The sequence below is a fragment of the Dipodomys ordii genome, unplaced genomic scaffold (genome assembly GCF_000151885.1).
Source record: "Dipodomys ordii isolate 6190 unplaced genomic scaffold, Dord_2.0 Scaffold15, whole genome shotgun sequence".
NCBI lineage: Eukaryota > Metazoa > Chordata > Mammalia > Rodentia > Heteromyidae > Dipodomys > Dipodomys ordii.
This window is the reverse complement of record NW_012267231.1, coordinates 16,179,644-16,202,221: the sequence shown is the minus strand read 5'-3', so window position 1 is coordinate 16,202,221 and position 22,578 is coordinate 16,179,644. Positions and strand designations below refer to the sequence as shown.

At 49.1% G+C, this 22,578-nt stretch overlaps 1 protein-coding gene across 1 annotated transcript in view; it reads left to right on the top strand.

The window, feature by feature from the left end:
• Ptpn9 (protein tyrosine phosphatase, non-receptor type 9) overlaps positions 1 to 10,536 on the top strand; it is a 34,211-nt gene extending 23,675 nt beyond the window's left edge. The window contains exons 10-13 of the mRNA XM_013012140.1: positions 5,481 to 5,559; positions 6,670 to 6,820; positions 8,069 to 8,276; positions 9,703 to 10,536. Coding sequence (XP_012867594.1) covers positions 5,481 to 5,559; positions 6,670 to 6,820; positions 8,069 to 8,276; positions 9,703 to 9,917 — 653 coding nt within the window. The 3' untranslated portion in view covers positions 9,918 to 10,536. The remainder of the gene's footprint in view (positions 1 to 5,480; positions 5,560 to 6,669; positions 6,821 to 8,068; positions 8,277 to 9,702) is intronic.
• Positions 10,537 to 22,578: the final 12,042 nt, after the last annotated feature.

The window sequence follows — 22,578 nt, the reverse complement described above, 5'->3', positions numbered from 1 at the left end:
CTCCCTCCCTCCTTTTCCTTCCTTCCTTCCTTCCTTCCTTCCTTCCTTCCTTCCTTCCTTCCTTCCTTCCTTCCTTCTTTCCTTTCTTTCTTTTGTTACCCCTTCCTTTGCTTTCCCCCATTTCCTGCTCCCATCCCTACCCACAAGTTACATTTTCCACATAGTGTACACTGAGTGCCATGAGTGCATGTGTTTGTCCTTCCTCCTTCTGTTCCTGTTCCCCTTTTTCCCCCCACCCCACAAAAGACAGGAAAAACAACAAAGCAAAAGCAAACATCATAACCACCAACAACAACAACAAAAAAAAAACCATGCTGGCATGGGTTTGAAAGGAAGTATAACTTGAGTTGGTGTTGTGATCCCCAGATGCTGGCCTTTCTTAATGATTGGTAATGCTTGAGGCAGACAGGTGATAAGTAGAGTTTTGGCACAAAGTATGTCTGGAAACTCACTGCAAAGGCAAAAACTGGAAATTTAAATCCACCTCCTAGATTATATAGTAGTATGGTCAGGTCATAGGATGAGAACAGGGGCTGGGAAGGTGGCTCAGTGGTAGAGTGCTCGCCTTACATGCATGAAGCCCTGGGTTCAATTCCTCAGTACCACATACACAGAAAAAGCTAGAAGTGGCACTGTGGCTCATGTGCTAGAATACTAACCTTGAGCAAAGGAAGCTCAGGGACAGTGCCCAGGCCCTGGGTTCAAGCCCCAGGACCGATACACACAAATAATGGTGTTACTGTCACAAGCATTCCTGCCTGTCCCTTAACTATCCCAGAGTATAGTCCCAAGCTGGACCATGAATCATAAGGGGCAAGGAGGGAGGAGGATTCAGGAGGAATTCTGTATGCACTCCTGTGGGGCCAGGTCTCCTTCTGACCTGGCCTCCTCCTGACCTGGCCTCTACCTGTCTTGAGAAGAACATTGGCATCTTCCTGTAAGTTTGGAGGCTGAGGGATAGAGAATATAAATAAGACAGTATTCCACTCCAACTCCAAAAGAATACACAAGAAGATGGAAAAAGTCCAAAGTAGACAAAATCACATTGCAACAAACCGCCAAAACTTCTTTGCCCATGGCAGAGCAAGACCAGCAAGATAAAGCCTCATACTTCCTAGTGGTGCTGATGAAGGTAACTCTCACAAAGGGTTGTTTGTTTGTTTATGAGTGGGTTTTTTTGTTTGTTTTTGGGCCAGTCGTGGGGCCTGGACTCTGGGCCTGGGCGCTGTCCCTCAGCTCTTCAGCTCAAGGCTAGCACTCTACCACTTGAGCCACAGCACCACTTCTGGCTTTTTCTGCTTATGTGGTGCTAAGGAATCGAACCCAGGACCTCATGTGTACAAGGCAAGCACTTTACCACTGAGCCACCTTCCCAGCCCCTGTTTGTTTTTTGTGGTGAGGAAGGAACCCAGGGCCTTGCACGTTGTTAGGCCAGCAGGCTACTACCCCTCAGCTCTGCCCAGCTCTGCTGAGATTATAGGCCTCCCCTAAATAGAGACATGCATGTCAGCCATGCTGTTCTGGCTTCTGGGAACTTAACAGTCCACAGCTGGGATGGAAGATGTAACGCAGTGATGGAGCATTTGCCTAGCACCTGTCAGTGTCTGAGTAGGCTCTCCGGGACCTAAAAAAAAAGAAGAAGAAATGGAGAGAAAACGGGAAAGGAGGAGGAAAAGGAAAGAAAAAGGCTGAATCTAATCATGAGAAACAAACCCAAACAGTCCCAGTTGTGGAGCATATGACAGAACTCTGGCTCATACTGGGAATGGCAGCTCTGCTTGTAATGCCAGCACTTGAGTGTCGTTACTTTGAGCCCATCCTGGGCCGCATACAAATTTAAGGCTAGCCTAGGCTTCAAAGCAAGAGTCTGTCTCACAAAGAAAAGAGTCAAGTACCTGTTTAGAACTATAGGCATTCACCCACAGACAGACTAAAGGAGGATTCCTCTAGGGGAGGAACGCAAAGGTATAACTTCTCTGAACATTAAAAATATGATTTAAAAAAACAAATTAAAAAAAAAAGCCAGGCACCAGTACCTGTAATCCTAGCTACTTAGGAGACTGAGATCTGAGGATTAAGGTTTAAAGCCAGCCTAGGCAAGAAAGCTCATGAGACTCATCTCCTTAAAAAATCTTTGGGCTCAAAAAAGAAAATCTTTGGGCTCAAGTAGTAGAGCACTAGCTTTCAGCAAAAAATAAAACTCAGGGACAGCACCCAGGCCCTGAGTCCAATCCTCAGGAAAGGCACCAAAAAGGAAAAAAAGCTGGGCACTGGTGGCTCACACCCGTCATCCTAGCTATTTAAGAGTTGAGATCTGAGGATTGCAGTTCAAAGCAGGAAACTGTGAGACTCTTTATCTCCAATAAACTACTCAGAAAAGCCAGAAGTGGAGCTGTGGCTCAAGTAGTAGAGTGCTAGCCTTGAGCAAAAGAAGCTTAGGGATAGTACCCAGGTCCAGAGTTCAAGGCCCTAGGACCAGGCCAAACATAAATAAAAATAAAAGAAATCTGATTAGAAAGAGGACACAAAAATAAGAGCATAGAACTGTTCCAGATACAAAAATACTACAAAGAAAAATATAACAAAAAATAAATTTTTATAAAGATACTTACAAAGTTAACAAAGCAATGTGTGGTTTGTGATTGGCTCCTCAATGGAGAAACAGTACTGAGACTAAGTGAGAGTCGATAGGAGGTATATCCCTAATTCTGGGCAGCATCCATTGGATCAGTACTGTTAGAGTGTTGTTCTGTCTGAACAGTGCCTGGATTCTCAAATGTTAAGGAGTAAATGTTACAGTGTGTACAACCTTTAAAACTTTTTGTTTTTTTGTTGTCAGTCATGGGGCTTGAACTCTGGGCCTAGGCGCTGTCCCTGAGCTCTTCAGCTCAAGGCAAGTGCTCTACCACTTGAGCCACAGCACCACTTCTGGCTTTCTGGTGGTTCATTAGAGATAAAGAGTCTCATGAACATTCCTACCCAGGCTCACTTTGAGCCATGATCCTCAGATCTCAGTCTCCTGAATAGCTGGAATTAGAGGCATGAGCCATCAGTGCCCAGTTAAAACTTTATAGTGTGAACAAGGCATTTGATATCTACCCTTAGTAATTTTTTCTTCCCTCTTGGCAGTATTGGCATTTGGAGCCAGGGCCTCTTGGCTCACTAGGCCTGTGCTTTACCACTCAAGTTGTGTCCTGGCTCTTCTTGCTTCTAGTTGTTTCCCCATTATGGACTCAAGGCTATCTGGACCTCAGATTTCTTTTTTGGGTCCGGTTGTAGGGCCTGAACTCTGGGCCTGGGCGCTGTCCCTCAGCTCTTCAGCTCAAGGCTAGCGCTCTACCACTTGAGCCACAGCGCCACTTCCGGCTTTTTTCTTTTTGCTTATGTGGTGCTGAGGAATCGAACCCAGGGCCTCATGCATGCAAGGCAAGTGCTCTACCACTGAGCCTGTTCCCAGCCCCTGGACCTCAGATTTCTATTAATGCCTCCTGTATAGTGAAATTGATAGTCTTGAGTTGAGAGCCTCCTGATCATTACCTCCAGGGTATCTATAACAGTTCCTGGCCTCGTGCATGGTCATGCGGTCTGTGCGTGTGTGTATGTTTGTCCATGTGTGTGCATGCATACTAGGCGTTGAATTAGGGCCTCTTGGTTATTAGCCTTTTTGCCTTGTAGCTGGTGCTCTACCATTTAAGTCATGCCTCCAGTATGACATTTTGCTGGTTGATTGGAGATAAAAGTCTCATGAACCTTTCTGTTTGAGCTGACTTCAAATTACCGTTCTCAGATCTCAGCCTGCTAAGTAGCTAGAATTTTAGACTTGAGCTACCAGTGTCTTCTTATAGGCGAGATAGAGCCAGCTAGAGGCGTGTGCAGTTGGCTGTATCATCCTGGATATGTGCGAAGCTGAAGCTGTGGCTCAGGGCACATAACAGTCTAGGTGTGCTTCCTGCAAGAATCTGGCTTACCTGACACACACCTGCATTTCTGACATTCTCCTGCACAGGGCTGTTAGGGGTGTTTAAGGAATCCCTGAGTAGTAGCAACTTGTGTTAAGATCAGGAAGCTAGCTGAACTGATCCCCAGGGGCTCAGGCCCATAATCATAACTCTTCAGGAGACTTGAGATCTGAGGATTGTGGTTTGAAGCCAGTGGCAGGAAAGTCCATGAGACTTTTTTTGTCAGTCATGGGGCTTGAACTCTGGGCCTGGGCGCTGTCCCTGAGCTCCTCAGCTCAAGACAAGTGTTCTACCAATTGAGCCACAGCGCCACTTCTGGTTTCCTGATATTTTATTGGAGATAAGAGTCTCATGGACTTTTCTGCCTGAGCTGGCTTTGAACCATGATCCTTAGATCTCAGCCTCCTGAGTAGCGAGGTTTACAGGTGTGAGCCACTGGCGCCCTGCCTCTCCCCCTCCCCCTTTTTTTTTTTTTACTGGGCTGGGGCTTAAACTCTGGGCCTGGGTACTGTCCCTGAGCTTCTTTGGCTCAAGGCTCACACTCTACTGCTTGAGCCACTTCCAGCTTTTTATGAGTAGTTTATTGGAGATAAGAGTTTCAGGGACTTTTCTGCCTGGGCTGGCTTTAAACTGTGATCCTCAGATCTCAGCCTCCTGAGTATCTATGATGACAGGCATGAGCCACTGGGGCCCAACTTCCATAGGACTTTTATCCCTAGTTATCCACCAAAATGCTCAGGAACAGAACCCAGGCCCTGAGTTCAAGCCCCCCAGAACTGATACCAAAAAAAAAAAGCTAGCTTTGGCAGGAAAAGCCACGAAACTCTTATCTCCAATTAACCACCAGAGAGCCAGAAGTGGTGCTGAGTGGCGCTGTAGCTCAAGTGGTAGAGCGCTCGCCTTGAGTTGAAGAGCTGAGGGACAACGCCCAGGCCCAGAGTTCAAGCCCCACGACCGACAAAAAAAAAACTATACAGAAGTGGTGCTGTGGCTCAATTGGTAGCGCGCTTGCCTTGAGCTGAAGAGCTGAGGGACAGCGCCCAGGCCCAGTGTTCAAGCCCCACAACCGATTAAAAAAAAAAAACAACTAGCTGATGCTGGGTGCTAGTGACTTACACTTGTAATCCTAGCTACTCAGGAGGCTGAGCTCTAAGGATTGAGGTTCAAAGCATGAGTAAGCAGACAAATCCAGTTAACTAAAAAAGCTGGAAATGGAGATGCGGCTTGAGTAGTAGAATTTTAAGCCTTGAGCAAAAAAGTCAAGTCATAGAGTAAAGCCCTGAATTCAAGCTTCAGTCCTGATGAGCACATTTGGGTGTATACACACACACACACCCCTGACACACACACACCCGACACACACACCCCTGACACACCCATGACACACACACACACCCCTGACACACACACACACCCCTGAAAGGCTCTGCTGTGATTTAGAGCTAGTATTCAGTGGACAATAGTAGAGGCTAGGGAAGGAAGGCATGCCCTGGGGTCATTGCTCGCTCTTCTATATTCCAGGGCCCTTGGAGAATACTTACCGGGATTTCTGGCTCATGGTGTGGGAGCAGAAAGTCTTGGTGATTGTCATGACCACGCGGTGAGTGGATGCAGCCGTTGCTTTTTCTTTTTGCAGTGTGCCACTTGAAGCTGTCGCCTGGTGCGTGTTAGGCGAGTGCTTGGTGCTGAGCTGTGTTCTGAGCCTGAGTTCATTCCCTTTGGCCCACTGGCCCTCATCCCTACCCCAGTTCCAAGCGTGTGTGACTCCAGAAGGAGTTTCTTAGACACAGTGAGGATTACAACAGCCAGGGCAAACATATCCTTAGTGTTTTCTTAGCACATGAGGGTATAGTGTAGCCAGGTTAACTCGTCAAAGTTGTGGCCCATGTGTCTGGTGCCCCTGTGCCAGTTTATAGCCTATTTGGAGCTCCGATCCTTGTCCCATGGTGTATTGGGAAACACGAATCCAGCGTCTGTGCCTGGTAAGGCCATAGCCAGCTCCCCTTTATGCTCCATTTCTAGCTACTTTGGCTGTTTCCTGTTCACTCATATTTCCACCTGCAGGAGGACAGAAGAAAAAGATATGATATAAAATGAGTCAGGCAGGAAACTTGATTCAATAAAGGGAGGAATGTTTTTGAAATCTTGGCCTTCAAATCTACCAAATTGAAGGATTTCCCTGTTTTACCAGTATAATAACCTATTTTAGACGGATAAGACAGTAAGTCTGTCGGCTCCATTCCCTCTTTCGGGGAACAGTTGTAGCCACCTGTGGTTTGGATCTTGGATCTTGGGGTACAGGGACACTGAGGGGTGCAGAGAAGGACTTGGGCCCTTCCACACCTCTGACCAGCTCCAGGATCCCAGCGCCTTATGGGAGAGGCGATGCTCACCGGGGGAGGCCCAGTGCTCTCCGGCCCACAGTATTTTCTCTTTCTTTGTTCATCATTGTTTCTCCCCAATATGTGAGGACTACCATGCAGAGTGAGGACAGAGCAAGAGCCCTGTGAATGTCCTGCTCAAGGCCCGCCTGAGGCATGTTCACAATGAATGGCTTCCTTTCCTCTTCTGCCAGGAGTCGGGGGTGCAAGTTAGAATGCAGATGGCACTGCCCCCCAAGGGCAGAACCGATCGTGGGGGCCATGTGGGGAAGTGAGCCCACTGTGGGTTGAGGACCGACGGGGGCTGAACTCGCTCTGTTTGTGTTCAGCTTTGAGGAAGGTGGCCGGAGGAAGTGTGGCCAGTACTGGCCTTTAGAAAAGGACTCTCGGATCCGCTTTGGCTTCCTCACCGTGACTAATTTAGGCGTGGAGAACATGAACCATTATAAGAAAACAACGCTAGAAATTCACAACACGGAGGTAACTATAGGTTTCTATTCGCCTTTTGGGGTGCAGGGTAGAGTGGGTAAGGGAGATGGTGCTAGGGTTTGAACGCAGGGTCTCATGCTTGCTGGAGACAGTGTTGGATCTCTCAACCATCCAGCCCTTTTTCTTTTGCAGTGGTTACTGCTTAGATAAGGTTTCACTTGGTGCCCAAGTGTGCGACTGGACCATGACACACACGCACCCCGTTTTTGCTTCCTAACATACCTGGGAAGACAAGTGCGTGCCACCATGTCCAGTTTCTTCTGTTGAGATGGGGTTTCACATACTTTTTTTTTTTTAATTTTTAAGATCCTGGAGTTTTAATTCCATGACCCATGCTTGCTAAGCAGACCTTCTACCAAGTAAACCACTCCACCAACCCAGTCTCGTGAACTTGTTGCCTCTAGCTGGCCTTGAATCTCATTCTTCTCAAGCTTACCTTCCCAAGTAGCTAGGATTACAATCGAGAACCACCAGTACCTGACTCTTCTTTTTGAAGCTGGGAAAGAGCTTCAAAAGAAATCTCTAAAGCCAGGAGGCCGAGATCTGAGGATCGCAGTTCAAAGCCAGTCTGGAAGGTTCCTAAGACTCTTATCTCCAATTAACCACCAGAAAACCGGCTCACCCTGACCTGAAGAGCTCAGGGACAGCAGCGCCCAGGCTCTGAGTTCAAGTCCCCAGAACTGACCAAAAAAGAAGGGGGGGGGGAGGAGGAGAAGAAATAATCTCTAGAGAGAGGATAGGCTGGACCTTACGAAGTATATGAGCTGCTTCTGGTTTTCTAGGAACAAGATAAGGATATTCAGTGCAGAGTCAGTATAAATCATATTAGCACCTATGCCATAACAGGAGTAAAACTTCCAGCATCAGGAATCTGTGTCCACTCTGCTTTCAGTGCTGGAGACTAAGCCCAGGGCCTCAGGCATTGTCACTAAGAATTCTGCTCCAGGGCCACACTCTGAGCTTAGCATTAGGGCCCTGTGTCCTAAACTGGACAGTGTCACGCATCTCTGATCTCAGCCCTTGGGAGGCAGAAGTAGAAAGAGGACGTTTGAGGCAACATGAAACAGTGAGATTCTAATTTGGATCCTATAATACAGGAATTGTGCGTTGTTCATTGACTGATGGAGAAGCGTTTGTGGGGAAAGCTAGGAGAGGGGAGTGCTGTCGATGGGAATGCCGGGGTCTTGAGTGTCCAGCACTGACCTCCCTCACCTCTGTTTCTTCCTTCCTTCCTCCAAGGAGCGGCAGAAACGCCAGGTGACCCACTTCCAGTTTCTCAGCTGGCCGGACTACGGTGTGCCGTCCTCCGCGGCCTCACTCATCGACTTCCTCCGAGTGGTCCGGAGCCAGCAGAGCCTGGCCGTGAGCAGCACGGGCGCACGCGCCAAGGGGCAGGGACCCGAGCCACCCATCGTGGTCCACTGCAGCGCGGGCATTGGCAGGACAGGTAAACAGTCCGCTGGCACTTTTGGTGCATCCAGAGAGTCTAGGGGCAGGGAGGAGTGCCAAGCTCTTACAGGGAGTCTAGGACGGGGGGGGGGGGGGGGGGGAGTACTCCTTTCATCCATAGGTGGTAAAATACTAAAAAAATCCATCTTTGCCAGGCACTCAGGAGACTGAGGATCGAGGTTCAAAGCCAGCCTGGGCAGGAAAGTCCATGAGACTCTCCTTTTTTTTTTGTCAGTCATGGGGGCTTGAACTCTGGGCCTGGGCGCTGTCCCTCAGCTCTTCAGCTCAAGGCTAGTGCTCTACCACTTGAGCTACAGCACCACTTTCGTTTTTTTTCTGGGCATTTATTGGAGGTAAGTGTTTCACAGACTTTCCTTCCCAGGCTGGCTTTGAACCTTGACCCTCAGATCTCAGCCTCCTCTGAGTAGCTAGGATTACCGCATGAGCTACTGGCCCCTGGCCATGAGACTCTTATCTCCAGTGAACCACTCAGAAATCAGAAGTAGTGCCTTGGCTCAAAATGGTAGATTACTACCTTTCAGCAAAATTGCTCAGGGACAGCACCTAGGCCCCCCAGAGTTTAAGCTCCATGACTGACCAAAAACAAAAAGAATATACACCTGGCAAACCTAGCCCCTCCGTGTGTCGTTTCTTTGCTTGTCCCCCATTGGGATTTTCGTCCCCTGTCACTTTGTCATCGCGTCACTGTGGGAACCTTGTGCGTGGCTTCTGTCTCATTCCCTCCACTCTCTCCCCTCCCTTCTGGGCCTCTCTGCTCATACACCCCACTCCACCCCAGCCCTGCACTGTGTTCTTCATTCTAGAACCAGGATCCATTTGTCTTAGGCCACTGCAGAAGATGTATCTCCGGGAATCAGAGGAGTGGGGGGTGGTGTCTGTCTGGGATTGAAGCAGGAAGTCCTCTGTTACCTGCCCACTTCTTCTTATCACCCCATATATGATGGAGAGATGGGAGGTGTTCTCATTCCCTCGCCTCCGGCTCTCCCCGTGACCTCCTCCTGGCCTGCCTCCTCCAGGCCCAGGGCCCTCTGGCCTCCTTTCTGCAGGAGGTCTGTGGCCTTTTTTTTTTTTTTTTTGTCGGTTGTGGGGCTTGAACTCTGGGCTTGGGGGCTGTCCTTGTGCTCTTCAGCTCAAAGTGAGTGCTCTACCACTTGAGCCACAGTGCCACTTCCAGTTTTCTAGTGGTTTATTAGAGATAAGAGTCTCATGGACTTTCCTGCCCAGGCTGGCTTTGAACCGTGAGTCTCAGATCTCAGCCTCCAAAGTAGCTAGGATTACAGGCATGAGCCATCAGCGCCGGCACCTGTGGCCTTTAGTGCGCTCATCATCCTGTCTGAGTTGCTTGGGAGGAAGCTGAGCAAGAGGGCTGGACCGGCCTTGTGATAGTGTCCTTCTTCCTGCAGGTACCTTCTGCTCCCTGGACATCTGCCTGGCCCAGCTGGAAGAGCTTGGCACCCTTAATGTGTTCCAGACAGTGTCGCGCATGCGCACCCAGAGGGCCTTCAGCATCCAGACCCCTGAGCAGTATTACTTCTGCTACAAGGCCATTCTGGAGTTCGCAGAGAAAGAGGGCATGGTTCCCTCCGGCCAGAATCTGCTGACCATGGAGGGTCAGTAACTGTCCCGCACGTTTCCTACCTGCTGGCCAGCCTTCCTTAAACCACCCTGGACTCTGCTGAGCCTAGAGGTGCCGTCAGTCCCACCGAAGCCATGGACAGAGCCATCGGCGTCTCCTGGTGCAGGCGGGCACGCCGGGCAGCCTTGCCCTTTGGCTAGCGAAGTGTGGTGAAATTGTCACTAGAAAAGGGCCAGCGGCGATGTGTTCTTCACTCCTAGCACCTGCTATTGAACTGTGCCTTATTAAAACCAAATTGTGGCTATTGATTTTTTGCCAGGGGGCCGAGGTAAGTGGGGCAGGAACCTCCCTCCCCCTCCCCAGTGCCATTCTTCTGGAGGTTTCCTCTCTCCCACTCCTTTCCTTTGCTAGGATTTCACCAGGAGGCTTGGTGAGCGCTCACCTTCCTACCCAGAGAGCTTGACCATGTGACGTACGCTGGCGCCTGGCCCACATGCCAAGCACGTTTTTCCAGAGGGCGTGTGTGCCCATCTCTCCCGTCCTCCTGTGTGTGTGTGTATGCGCGTATGCACTCTTCCGTGTATGGATCTATATGTGTGTGTGTATATAATATATATTGTATGTGATAATATGGTCGTATTCTATAAATACATATACACACAGATACTCTTTGTAGACATTCCTGGGGCTCCGCGTTGCCCTTCAGCGCCCCCTCCTCCTTGTCCTGCACCAGCCAGGGTTTGGTCGGGGCTCCTGTTGTCCGATGAGGGGGGACATGAAGGAAAGGGGACCCATCCAGTTCTCCTCCTTACGCAGTGACCTCCTGTACTCCGGTGGGAGTCAAAAATTGTCATTTGCGGTAACACTGGTTTCATTCAGCACAGATTGCCCTTTATCTTAACAGATTTTCTCTGTTTCCTTTTGCTGATTTTTGGGAATGGACCTCCACTGTGATTGCAGACTCCAGCTTCCTTTTGATGTCCCCGGGGTGGGGCAGGGAGGGAGACGAACTCACTGAGCAGCCAGAGCCAAAAGCAATCAGTACGGTACAAGGTGTATGAGAGGAGATGTGACTAGGAGAGAATTCTCCCCCGCAAGGACCCCCCCCCTCTTCCCCCTGTGCCCCTGGAAGGTTCCTTGGGCACATGTCCTACTGAGATGCCCTCTTCTTCCTGCCTTACCCAAGACCTCAGACTGGATGGGTTCTTAATGAGTGGAAAGCATAGCCCCTTGTTGAGTGGGATGGTACCTTTCAATCACCTTTCATTTTCTACCTGCCCATCCTGCCCCTGCCTTTGCCCAGCCCACCCACCCACCCTGATGAGCCAGACCCAGAACCAACAATTCCCCAACACTCTACATTCCCACAACCTCCAAAACGTTCTCTCCCCCCATTACTGAAGATGAGGTTGGCACCTGATCAGACCTCCATAATTTTTATACTGTAATAAGATCTTTCTGTATATTTTTTATTTTTTACAATCATTTCATTTTTGTATTTAACACCAATGGACTGAGTCAGATGCCGAAAATAATTGTAATGTTCCTATTCAGTCTCTTACAGTGATATGGTTTTGTATTTACCTATAAATATACCAACATGATCAAACCCTTTTAGCTTCATCAATGTAGCAGTCGGGTTGGGAAGGTGAGGAGGGGGTTCAGGAGCTGGGGTGGGTATGTGGGGCGGTAGGGAGGGACCCAAACCTTCAATCTCTCTTTTATTATTTCTGGCAGTACTGGGTTTTGAACCTAGGGACTTGTGTTTATTATGGTAGGCAAGCACTCCACCATATGAGTCCCCAGCCCTTAGGATTTAGTGTGTGTGACTTTTTTTGTTTTTTTTTTGTCAGTCATAGGGCTTATGCTTTGAGCCACAGCACTACTTCTGTTGTTCTGGAGGTTGATCAGAGATGAAAGTTTCACAGACTTTCCTGACCTTGATTCTTAAATCTCAGCCTCCTGAGTAGCGGGGATGACAGACGTGAGACACTGGCATCTGGCTGAGACTCTTTATTTCCAGGAGCTATGCCACCTTGTCCGTAGGTTTCCTACCAAGCTCAGTGAGGTGCTCTGTTGCCCATTATCTCATTGAAACCTCATGGTATTCCATTTAGACGCTGCCTTCGCCCCTTGTGCTTTTCCCCCTTCTCTCCTTCCCATGTGGCTGAGGAAGGTGGCATCCAGAGGGATCCAGTGATTGGCTATCACACCTGGGCTCAGCTTGGTCTGCTCCAAAGCCTTTGGTGCATCACACATGCTGGAGTGCTTTATCATCCATCAGAGACAAGTTGTATTTCTGTTTTGTGTTTCCTAGCTCTTCATTCACAGTACCTTTCTGAATCTAGGCATGATGATCTTGTGCTAGAAAGATGGCAGGATTGGTGACTGGCTCTCTGGGTCTACAAAATACCATGGTGTTTTGTAATAGAATAGCCAGCATAGCCAGGAATTGGTGGCCCATGCCTGTAAATCCTAGCTACTCAAGAGGATGAGATCTGAGATTTGAAGCTCATACAGGAAAGTCCATGAGACTCTTTATCTCCTGGTAACTGCTATAAACCAAGAGGTTGAGCTAAAGCTAAGAGATAGTGCCCAGGCCCTGAGTTCAAGCCTCAAGACTAGGGTGGGGAAGGGGGAGAGGCTATAACTTACCTGCCTGTAAATTGAAAGTCTGGCACAGCAAGTTCCTTATTGGAAATTTCTGTACCCAACCCGGGAGAGGAGTGACAGGGTAGTCAAGGTTTAGGAATAGCTAATGAGTTCCAGTCTCTACTCTCCATAGTTATCTATTGCATATTTCTCAAATCTTCAGGGTTCAATAGCTTTCTTACTGTGTGTGTGTGTGTGTGTGTGTGTGTGTGTGTGTGTGTGTGTGTGTGTGTGTGTGTGTGTGTGTGTGTGTGTGTGTGTGTGTGTGTTAGGACTGGGGCTTGAACTCACACTTGTAGTCTCGCTTGGCTTTTCTGTTCATGACCAGTGCCCTACCATGTGTGCCACACCTCCACCCGCTTCAGGCTTTTTTGGGTAGTTACTTGGAGATAAAAATCTCAGGGTGGGCTGGGAAGGTGGCTCAGTGACAGAGTGCTTGCCTTGCATGCATGAGGCCCTGGGTTCGATTCCTCAGCACCACATAAGCAGAAAAAAAAGCCGAAAGTGGTGCTTGTGGCTCAAATGGTGGAGCTAGCCTTGAGCTGAAGAGCTGAGGGACAGTGCCCAGGCCGAGTTCAAGACCCATGACCAATAAAAAATAAAATATGTCTCAGGACTTTTTTCTGCTTGGGCTGACTTTGAACTTCAGTCCTCAGATCTCAATTAGATATAGCTAGGAGATTAGTGTGAGCTACCAGTATCCATCTCTTCCTGTCACTGTTAATTGTGGTGCACTTTTAGTTATTACTTTTTTTGGGGGGGGGTCCAGTCGTGGGACTTGTACTCTGGGCCTGGGCACTGTCCCTAAGCTCTTCAGCTCAAGGCTAGCGCTCTACCACTTGAGCCACAGTGCCACTTCCAGCTTTTTTCTTTTTGCTTATGTGGTGCTGAGGAATCGAACCCAGGGCCTCATGCATGCAAGGCAAGCGCTCTACCACTGAGCCACCTTCCCAGCCCTTAGTTATTACTTTTACACAGAGTGCTCCTATGTGGTCAATCCTAGCCTTAAACTCCTAGGTTTCTGCTGTGTTAGCTTGCTAAGTAGTTGAGAGTATAGGTGTATGCTACCATGCCCAGATATGTGTGCTTCTGCAGTATGAGTCTACCTGTGCTAGTTTCTTTGCTTTCTCTTCACCACTAATATACATTAGAGGTGAAGAGAAAGCAAAGGAACTAGAATCTGTCCAGCAAGTAAAGGTTCTCACACTGGAGGGCCTTCCCTCATCCTTGCTGGACAAAGGAAAAGGTGTTTCAGGGGAGAGAAGCAAGCCTAGGCTAAAAGCAGAGCTCTGCTCCTGGGTGTTTGCCTTATCCTACATGGTTGGGGTTGGTAATTCTTTAAACATAAGAGAAATTCTCTCTCCTCCACCTCCCCCCCCACTTTTTTTGTTGTTGTTGTTGATTGTGGGACTTGAACTCAGAGCCTGGGTGCTGTCCCTGAGCCCTTTTGCTCAAGGGTAATGCCTTACCCCTTTGAGCTACAGAGCCCCTTCCAGTTTTCTGGTAGTTCATTGTAGATATGAGTCTTACTGACTTTCATGCTCAGGCTGGCTTTGAACCACAATCCTCAGGTCTCAGTCTCCCCAGTAGCTAGGATTATAGACGTGAGCCACCACCACCCAGTTTCACTTCCAGAGTTTTTTGGTGGTTAATTGGAGATTTAGTCTCATAGACTTTGCAGTCTGGACTGGTTTGAGCTGCAATCCTCAGATCGCAGAGTACCAGTGCCCAGCTAGTTTCTGAGTTGGTGCTGCTTCCCTACATTCCTCCAGTTCTCTTTCATTTGATCTCCAGTTTGAGGGAAAAGCAGGTCAGGGCTCCCCTGTAATCCCTAAAACCAATCCATAAGCCTTTACGCCTCCCTGTTGCTCCCTGTGGGCAGATGGAGTGGGTATCTTAGGAGAAAAAGAATAAACTTAGGTCTTCAATTTGTTAGGCCTTGCTCACAAGCACAGACCATGGTCATCCGTGGAGGAAGGTCGCACCATATTCTCTTTTAGGGGAGTTTCTGCCCCATAGTTATTATCACAGCAAGACTTGTGGATGGACACGAAGTGTAATTGACTACATGTGGTGGCTCACGATGGTCATCCTAACTACTCTGCAGGCTAGATCTGGAGCATCTCAATTTGAAGCTATTCTGGATAGAAAAGTTTCTGCGAATCCCCCCCACCCCCATTCTCTTAAAAATAACCAGCAGCCAAACACTGTTGGCTCACACCTATAATCCTAGCTCCTCATGAGACTGAGATCTGAGGATCATGGTTTGAAACCAGCCCCAGGGAGAAAAGCCCCTGTGAGAATCTTATTTCCAATTAACCACACAAAAACTGGACGTGGTGCTGTGGCCCAAGTGGTGGAGCACAAAAAGGCTTGGCAAAGTGCCCAGGCCCTGAGTTCAAGCCCCTGGACATGGCGTGGGGGGGGGGGGTGACAGCACAAATCTGGGCTGGATAGAATAGCTCTGTCTTTCCAGAAGCCCTTGAGTTCAAAGCCCCCAGTACAGGAAATGGATGAGAGGACAGGTTTTTTTTGTTTTGTTTTGTTTTAAACAAACAAAAAACAGCCAGGCCCTGGTGGCTCATGCCTGTAATCTTAAGGTCTGAGGATTGTAGTTCAAAGCCAGCCCAAGCAAGAAAGTCTGTGAGACTCTTATCTCCAATGAACCACCAGAAAACTAGAAGAGGCACTGTTGTTCAAGTGGTAGAGCACTAGCCTTGAGCACAAATGCTCAGGGCCAGCGCCTAGGCCCTGGGTTCAAGCCCCAGGATAAGCATACACACACACAAAGTTACCAGCCATTGGTATACAAAAGGCAACACTTTGAGAAAATAAATTCAGGTAAACTAATGTTCATGCTGTTCTAACCTCTATTTTCCCAATTTAAGCTGGGAGGGGGCCTAAGAGTGAACCAGGTAACTGGCAGGAAGTAGTAGTCTTTTTAAATGTTATTTATTTATTTTTATTTTGGCCAGACTTGGAGCTTGAACTCAGGGCTTAGTCGCTGTCCCTGGCCTCTTTCTGCTCAAGGCTAGGCCTCTACCATTTGAGCCACAACACTACTTCTGGCTGTTTCTGGGTAGTTTATTAGAGATAAGAGTCTCACAGTTTCCTGCCCACGGTTGGCTTCAAACTGCAATCCTCAGATATCAGCCTCCTGAGTAGCTTGAATGACAAGTCTGAGCCACTGGAGCCTGGCTTAGCAGCAGGCTTTTAAACCTACTAAAAAATTCTATCTTCACTGCTCAGAGATCAGAAATAATGAAATAGATACAACCCAAGTGAACTGGTGTGCTAGAAAGAGACATTTCTTCTCTCAGTGGGTTTGGTGGGCTAGCTCCAGGCTTCCTCTGAATGGCCCAGAGAAGAATGGGATGGCCTTGAGAAAGAACCAATTGGCCTGAGGACTTGCTTGCTTGGTATACTTTTTTTTTTTTTAATTTTGCCACACTTCACTCAAGTGGGTAATGTTGCTATTTTACAGATAAGGAAGGAATGGGGAAGATAAATGATTGGCTAAAGTCATCTAGCTAGGAAATGGCTAAAGTGAGATCCTTTTTTTTTTTTTTTTGGTCAGTCGGGGGGCCTGAAGTCTGGGCCTGGGCGCTGTCCCTCAGCTCTACAGCACAAGGCTAGCTCTCTACCACTTGAGCCACAGCGCCACTTCTGGTTTTCTGGTAGTTTTATTGGAGAACCAAGTCTCACAGACTTTTGTGCCGGGGCTGGTTTTGAACTGTGATTCTCAGCTCTCAGCCTGTAGAGTAGCTAGGGTTACAGGTGTGAGTGAGCCACCAGCATCCTGCTAACTTGAGAGTCTCACTAATTGCTTGGCTTTCATTCTTGAATGGAGGGGCAGGTGGAGGTGGAGGGCTCTCTCAGACCCCGCCTCCTGGATGGGCCTGAGCCTCTTTACACTGAGGTTCTGATCTCAGGACAACGGCCCTGCGGACTTCATCCAGCCAACGAAGTACAGACCCTAAATGTCTTTCAGTCACCATCATGCAAGGTACCTCCCAAAACTTGAATGGGTCCTCATTGTAAGCAATAGGGTACTATGAGACTGAGGGTTCAGAGTGGCTTTTTTTTTATTAATTTTTAAAAAATCGGTTGTGGAGTCTGGTGGTGTCCCTCAGCTTTGTGCTTAAGGCTAGCACTCTTACCACTTTGAGCCACAGCGCCACTTTCCATTGTCTGGTGGTTCATTGGAGATAAAGAGTCTCACGGACTTTCTTGCCCAGGTTGGTTTAGAACTGAGATCCTCAATCGAGATTGAAAGCCAGCCCAGGCAGGAAAGGCTATGAGACTCCTATCTCCAATAAACCACCAGAAAACTGGAAGTGGCGCTATAGCTCAAGTGGTAGAGCACTAGCCTTGAGCTGAAGAGCTGACAGCACCCAGGCCCAGAGATTAAGCCCGAAGACCCCTCCCTCCCCAAACAAAAACAACAACAGATCTTCAGATCACAGCCGTCTAAGTAGCTGGGATTACTCTGTGGCTGACAGATGGCACCCACGCCCAGAGATTAAGCCCCAAGACCCCTCCCTCCCCAAACAAAAACAACAACTGAGATCTTCAGATCACAGCCTCCTAAGTAGCTGGGATTACTCGTGTAAGCTACCAGCACTCAGTCAGAGTATTTTGTTTATTTTTGTGTTACTCCTGAGACTTGAACTCTAGGCCTGATTGTCCCTGAGCTTTTGCTCAAGGCTAGTGCTTTACCACTTAAGCTACAGCTCTTCTGGCTTTTTCTGAGTAGTTGACTAGAGATAAGAGTCTTTTGGACTTCCCTGCCTGTGCTGGCTTTGAACTGCAATTCTTAGATCTCGGCTTCCTGAGTAGCTAGGATTCCAAGTGTGAGCCACTGGTGCTGGAGAGTATGTTTTTTAGTTGAGGGTGTGTGTGTGTGTGTGTGTAGAAATTTTAGGAAAGTTCTAATGATCAGAACTCATTTAGAACTGTGTGGCCACACACTGCTGTCTGAGCTGGGGATTGGGAGGAATTGGGGCAGTTTGAGGGTCAGGAGAAGAAGCAAGGTTTAGGTTTTTGCTCCAAAGAACCCAACTTCTATCATGGCTTGAATATAGCAGAGACAGTCTGAGGGGCAGTGGATAAAACTCAGGGTTTTATACCCAGATAGACTTGCTTTGGCTGTTTTACATGGGCAAGTCACAGTCCTGCTCTGAGCCTCACTTTACTTACTACCCATAAGTAATCCCCAACTCACAAAACCTCGGGAATCCAGCTTGGCCTCCAGTATGGACTCTCTTGGGAGGGACATCCATACTTATTTTTTTTTTTTGGTCGGTCGTGGGGTTTGAATTCTCTCTGGGCCTAGGCACTGTCCCTGAGCTCTTCAGCTCAAGGCTGGTGCTCTGCCACTTAAGCCATAGCTCTACTTCGAGCTTTTTGGTAGTTCATTGGAGAAAAGAGTCTCATGGACTTTCCTGCCTGGGCTAGGTTGGCTTTGAACTGTGATCCTCAGATCTCAGCCTCCTGAGTAGCTAGGATGACAGGCGTGAGCCACTGGCACCTGTCTTCAAAACTCAACTTTCGCACAATGCAGAGAAGCTGGAGGTGCTGTGCAGTTAATGTACAGAGGCAGAACTAATTACTGGACCCCTTCAAAGGGGCTTCTGCTTGGCTGTAGTGGGCACTAGGGGTTCAGGGGTAAGTCAGAATGGGTATCTTTGAGGAACTTGGGAGGGTACAGGTTCCCAGAGTTGGAGTCCAGTCCTCTGAGGTATGGCGTTTTAGGGGTACACTTGTGACTTGGCCAGGTCACAGTCAAACCCTGACCTTGTACCCTTCACCAAAGCTCAGAACCTCATTGGGTGACAAAGCACTTTTTTGGGGGAGTGGGGATAGAGTCAATCTCAGTGCTTGAACTCAGGGCCTGGGTGCTGTCACTGGGCTCTTGTGCTCAAGGCTAGTATTCTACCACTTGAGCCTCAGCGCCACTTCTGGCTTTTTCTGTTTATGTGGCACTGGGGAATCGAACCCAGGACTTCATGAATGCTAGGCAAACACTCTACCACTATGCTATATTCCCAGCCCAGGATCAAGGTTGTTACCTTATCCTTTTACACAGCAATGGAGGATGAGCCACAGATAGAGATTCAAATAGGAATGGCAGGACCAGCATTTCAGAACATGTCCTTTCTCTCTACCCTACCTCTCTGTCTCTACACACACTAACGCCTGCCCTGGCCTGCCTTCCGCTAGGCTGTGACCAGTGGCAAGCAGACTGCGGACCTGAGACAGGGATTGAGACATCAGGGCATCGGTGTTCTGAATTCAGGAAAATTTGGTCTTCATACTAGAGTGAACTTTGACCCTGGTGACCACAAGGCCTCCTGCCTTCCCTCCATAGCCATTCCTGAATACTCTCTCATTCACAGAAATTACTTGCTTTCTAGGACCCAGACTGTAGGTGAGATCACCACTGGACTTCCCAAACCCTGTCTTCTGCCTGCCTGCACCCTTTCAGCGGCAAACAGAGCTACACTTTCTGTTCTGGTGCCAGTCCTGGGGTTTGACAGGACCTGGACACTGTCCCTGAACTTTTCTGCTCAAAACAAACACGCTTCCACTTGAGCCACACTTCCACTTACAGCTTTTTGGTGGTAGTTTATTGAAGAGTCTCAAGGACTTTTCTGACCAGACTGGCTTCAAACCATCCTCAGGTCTAGTAATTAGGATGACAGGTGTGAGCCACCAGCGCCCAACTCAGAACGAGACTTTCTACCTCAGTTTAAACTCTATTTAGCAGGTCAACAAGCCAGACAGAGGAAGAGATTTGCCTAAGAATATAACATTAGTTATTGAGTATGATGAAGGCATACCTCCATAGTAAATGTATATTTTCTCCTCACTGGCCATTTCTTCTGCTGCACTGTATCAGTCATCCACTTCTGAATCCCACACGGGGCTCTCTCTTTCCCAAGAGGTGATCTTGCTTCATAGGCTGACCTCAAATTCATGATCATCCTCTGCCTCCTGTGTGCTGGATTACAGGCATGAACCCCAGTCATAAGTCCTTTTTTAAATATTTTATTACTATCAGGTAGGGTACAGGTGTTCGTACAGAAGAGATAATCATTTCACAAGTCAGGTAATAAGTACATTTCTTTCTTTTTTGTCTGTTGTGGGGCTTGAACTCCGGGCTTGGGCACTGTCCCTGAACTCTTCAGCTCAAGGCGTGTGCTCTACTGCTTGAGCCACAGCACCACTATCAGTACTGGCTATCAGTACATTTCTTTTTTGGACAATGTCCTCCTTTCCTTCACTTTCCCTGTTTCCTCCTGCTGTCCCTGCCCACATATTGCATACTTGACTTTCAACAGTCTGTGGGACAGTCCCCTGATTGGCAGCAGAGTTCCAAGCTGTCCTCAGGACTGTGTGCTCTTCATTCTGTGTACCCTACCTGATAGCACGCTAACTTCTTAAATGCAACACAAGTGTTCCTCAAGGGCCCTGACTGTAGGCTCAGCTCTGTCAAACACAGGTGGGGGTGTGGGGCTTGAACCCACAAATGCCTTTTGTGTGATCTTCTAATAAACAGCAAATGATGCAGGGAAGGTCCTGACTCAGAGCTTCTCCTTGAGGGCCTCTGAAGGTGGGGAAAACTCTAGATTAAGTGATTGGTAGAAAGAAACAAAACTCAGTTTTCCCCCACCCTATCCTTTCCATGAAGATGTACGTCTGTATTCGCCAAACCCACGTGACTTAAAAAAAACCTATGTTTCTCTACTGCTGCCTCATTTCCCCTACTCAGCCTCCCTGCTTGCTAGGATGTTAAACTTCTTACTCCACACTGCTGGGCCTGTACACCTGTGGCAGGCTGGCACCTTCTGCCCAAGTTCAAGCATTTACAGATATTTATTAAGTCTTCAGTTTCCACTCTTCCAATCTGAAGGCCTTTAACGTTTCTGTCTATCTATCCCTTTTCGTTGGAAACACTTTTTTCTTCTCGAACTCAGGGCCTCAGGCCTCTCACTTGGCTTTTTCCACTCCACCACTTGAGCCACAACCCCACTTATGGCTTTGTTTTGTTTTCTGGTTAAAATCGAAGTTAAGGAACTCCTGGACTTTCTTGGAAGCCAGGGTTGGCTTTGAACTAGGACCCCCAGATCTCATCCTCCTGAGTAGCTAGGATGACAGGTGTGAGCCACCAGTGTCTGGCTTGCCTTGCTGTTTTTCTGCCCGACACGGATCGTGCAGACCCCCTCTGGACGACCACGTCCTCCTCGGCTTTCCTGGGCTAGAAGGAAGCTCCCTCTTTGCAGGTCGATTGCTGTTGATCTTTATAGTCACCGTTCCCGCCTGACTCCCGAAGCGTCGGTCCGTCCACAGCAGGTACCGGGCGGTGCAGGAGCTGCCCGGGGTTCCGAGACTCCGCTTGCATCGCCGGATTTCCAGGCCCCTAACCAACGACGCGGGCCGACGCGGTTAGGTCCCCCCTGCGTCCCGGCGAGTCCGGATTTTCCGTAGCCCGGCTGGGACCTCCTTGACGTCCCTCCTGCCCGCCCGTCTTCCCGCCCGGGGGCCGAGGAGGGCGCGCGGGCGCCGGCGGGGCCCGGGCGGAAACCCGGGGACGAGACAGTCACCCGACGTGTGCGACGCGAACAAGGGCAGCCCGGCCGCCCCGTCCCGAGGGCGGGGCTTCACGCGCTCTCTCGTCCGTTCATTTTTGTGGTGGCGCTGGAGTGTGCACTCGGCCCTGGGCGTGTCCCTGAGCGGCTTTTGCTCCAGGCCAGCGCTCTGTGAGCCCAGCCACTCCGGCCTCTTTCTGTGTCAGTGGTGCTGAGGAATCAGCCCAGGCTTCCTGCGCGCCAGGCGAGCGCCGCCGCCCCGCCCTGACAGCCACGCCCCTGACAGCCACGCCCCTGACAGCCACGCCCCTGACACCACGGCCACGCCCCTGACAGCCACGCCCCTGACAGCCACGCCCCTGACAGCCACGCCCCTGACACCACGGCCACGCCCCCTGACGCCCTGACCGCCACGCCCCCTGCCCCGCCCTGTCACCCAGCCTTATTATTGGTCTGATGCTCCACCACGTGAGCCACAGCTCCCTTCCAACGCTGTTGTGTAGATATAAAGTCTCATAGGGTTTTCTACCCTGGCTGGCTTCAAACTGCGAATTCTCTCCATCTCAGCCTCCTGAGTAGCTAGGACTTCAAGCATGAGCCCATAGTGGGGAACTGTGCTGCTTTTTGTTTTTTGTTTTTGTTGTTTCTGTTTTTGTTTTGGCAAAACCTGGGGAGTTAGACAAGTGGTAAGTATTTCTTAAGTTAAAAGAGGCAGGTGCTGAGCGCCCGTGTCTCACGCCTATAAGCCTAGCTACTCAAGAGGCTGAGATCTGAGGATCCTGGTTCAAAGCCAGCCCAGGCAGGAAGGTCCCTGAGACTCTTACCTCCAATTAACCACCAGAAAACCAGAAGTGGCTCAAAGTGGTAGAGCGCTAGCCTTGAGCAAGAGCTCAGAGACAGAGCCTAAGCCCTGATGAGTTCAAGTCCCATGACCAAAAAAAAAAAAAAGAGGCAGGAAAGGAGGGCAATACCGCTATTTGGGGGGGAGGGGACACAAGGGGCAGGTATTTCTTTGCTTTAGGCAGTTTCTCCACATCAAGGATTGTAGATGAAAGCTGTTTAATCTTTACTGTTGGGCAGGGTGATAGTGTTTTGGGGGGCTCAGGGTAAGTTTGCCAGAGTAGGAGAAATAACATTAGTATTTTCAAAAATAACAGTGTTAAAGCCCCGCGACGGTGGCTCAAGCCTGTCATCCTAGCTACTCAGGAGGCTGAGATCTGAGGATCGTGGTTCAAAGCGAGCCTGGGCAGGAGAGACCGTGAGACTCCTATCTCCAATAAACCACTAGAAAACCGGAAGTGGAGGGGGGACCAAGATGGCGACGGGGCAGTAGGGAAACGCCACAGCTCTCTCCAACCAAAAAGAGAGTTCGAGTTCCAACGCTTAATCTCCCCAAGAGACCGACAACAACAAAAAGACGAACACTCAGAGAAAAACCAGAGGTGAGAAATAACAAAAAA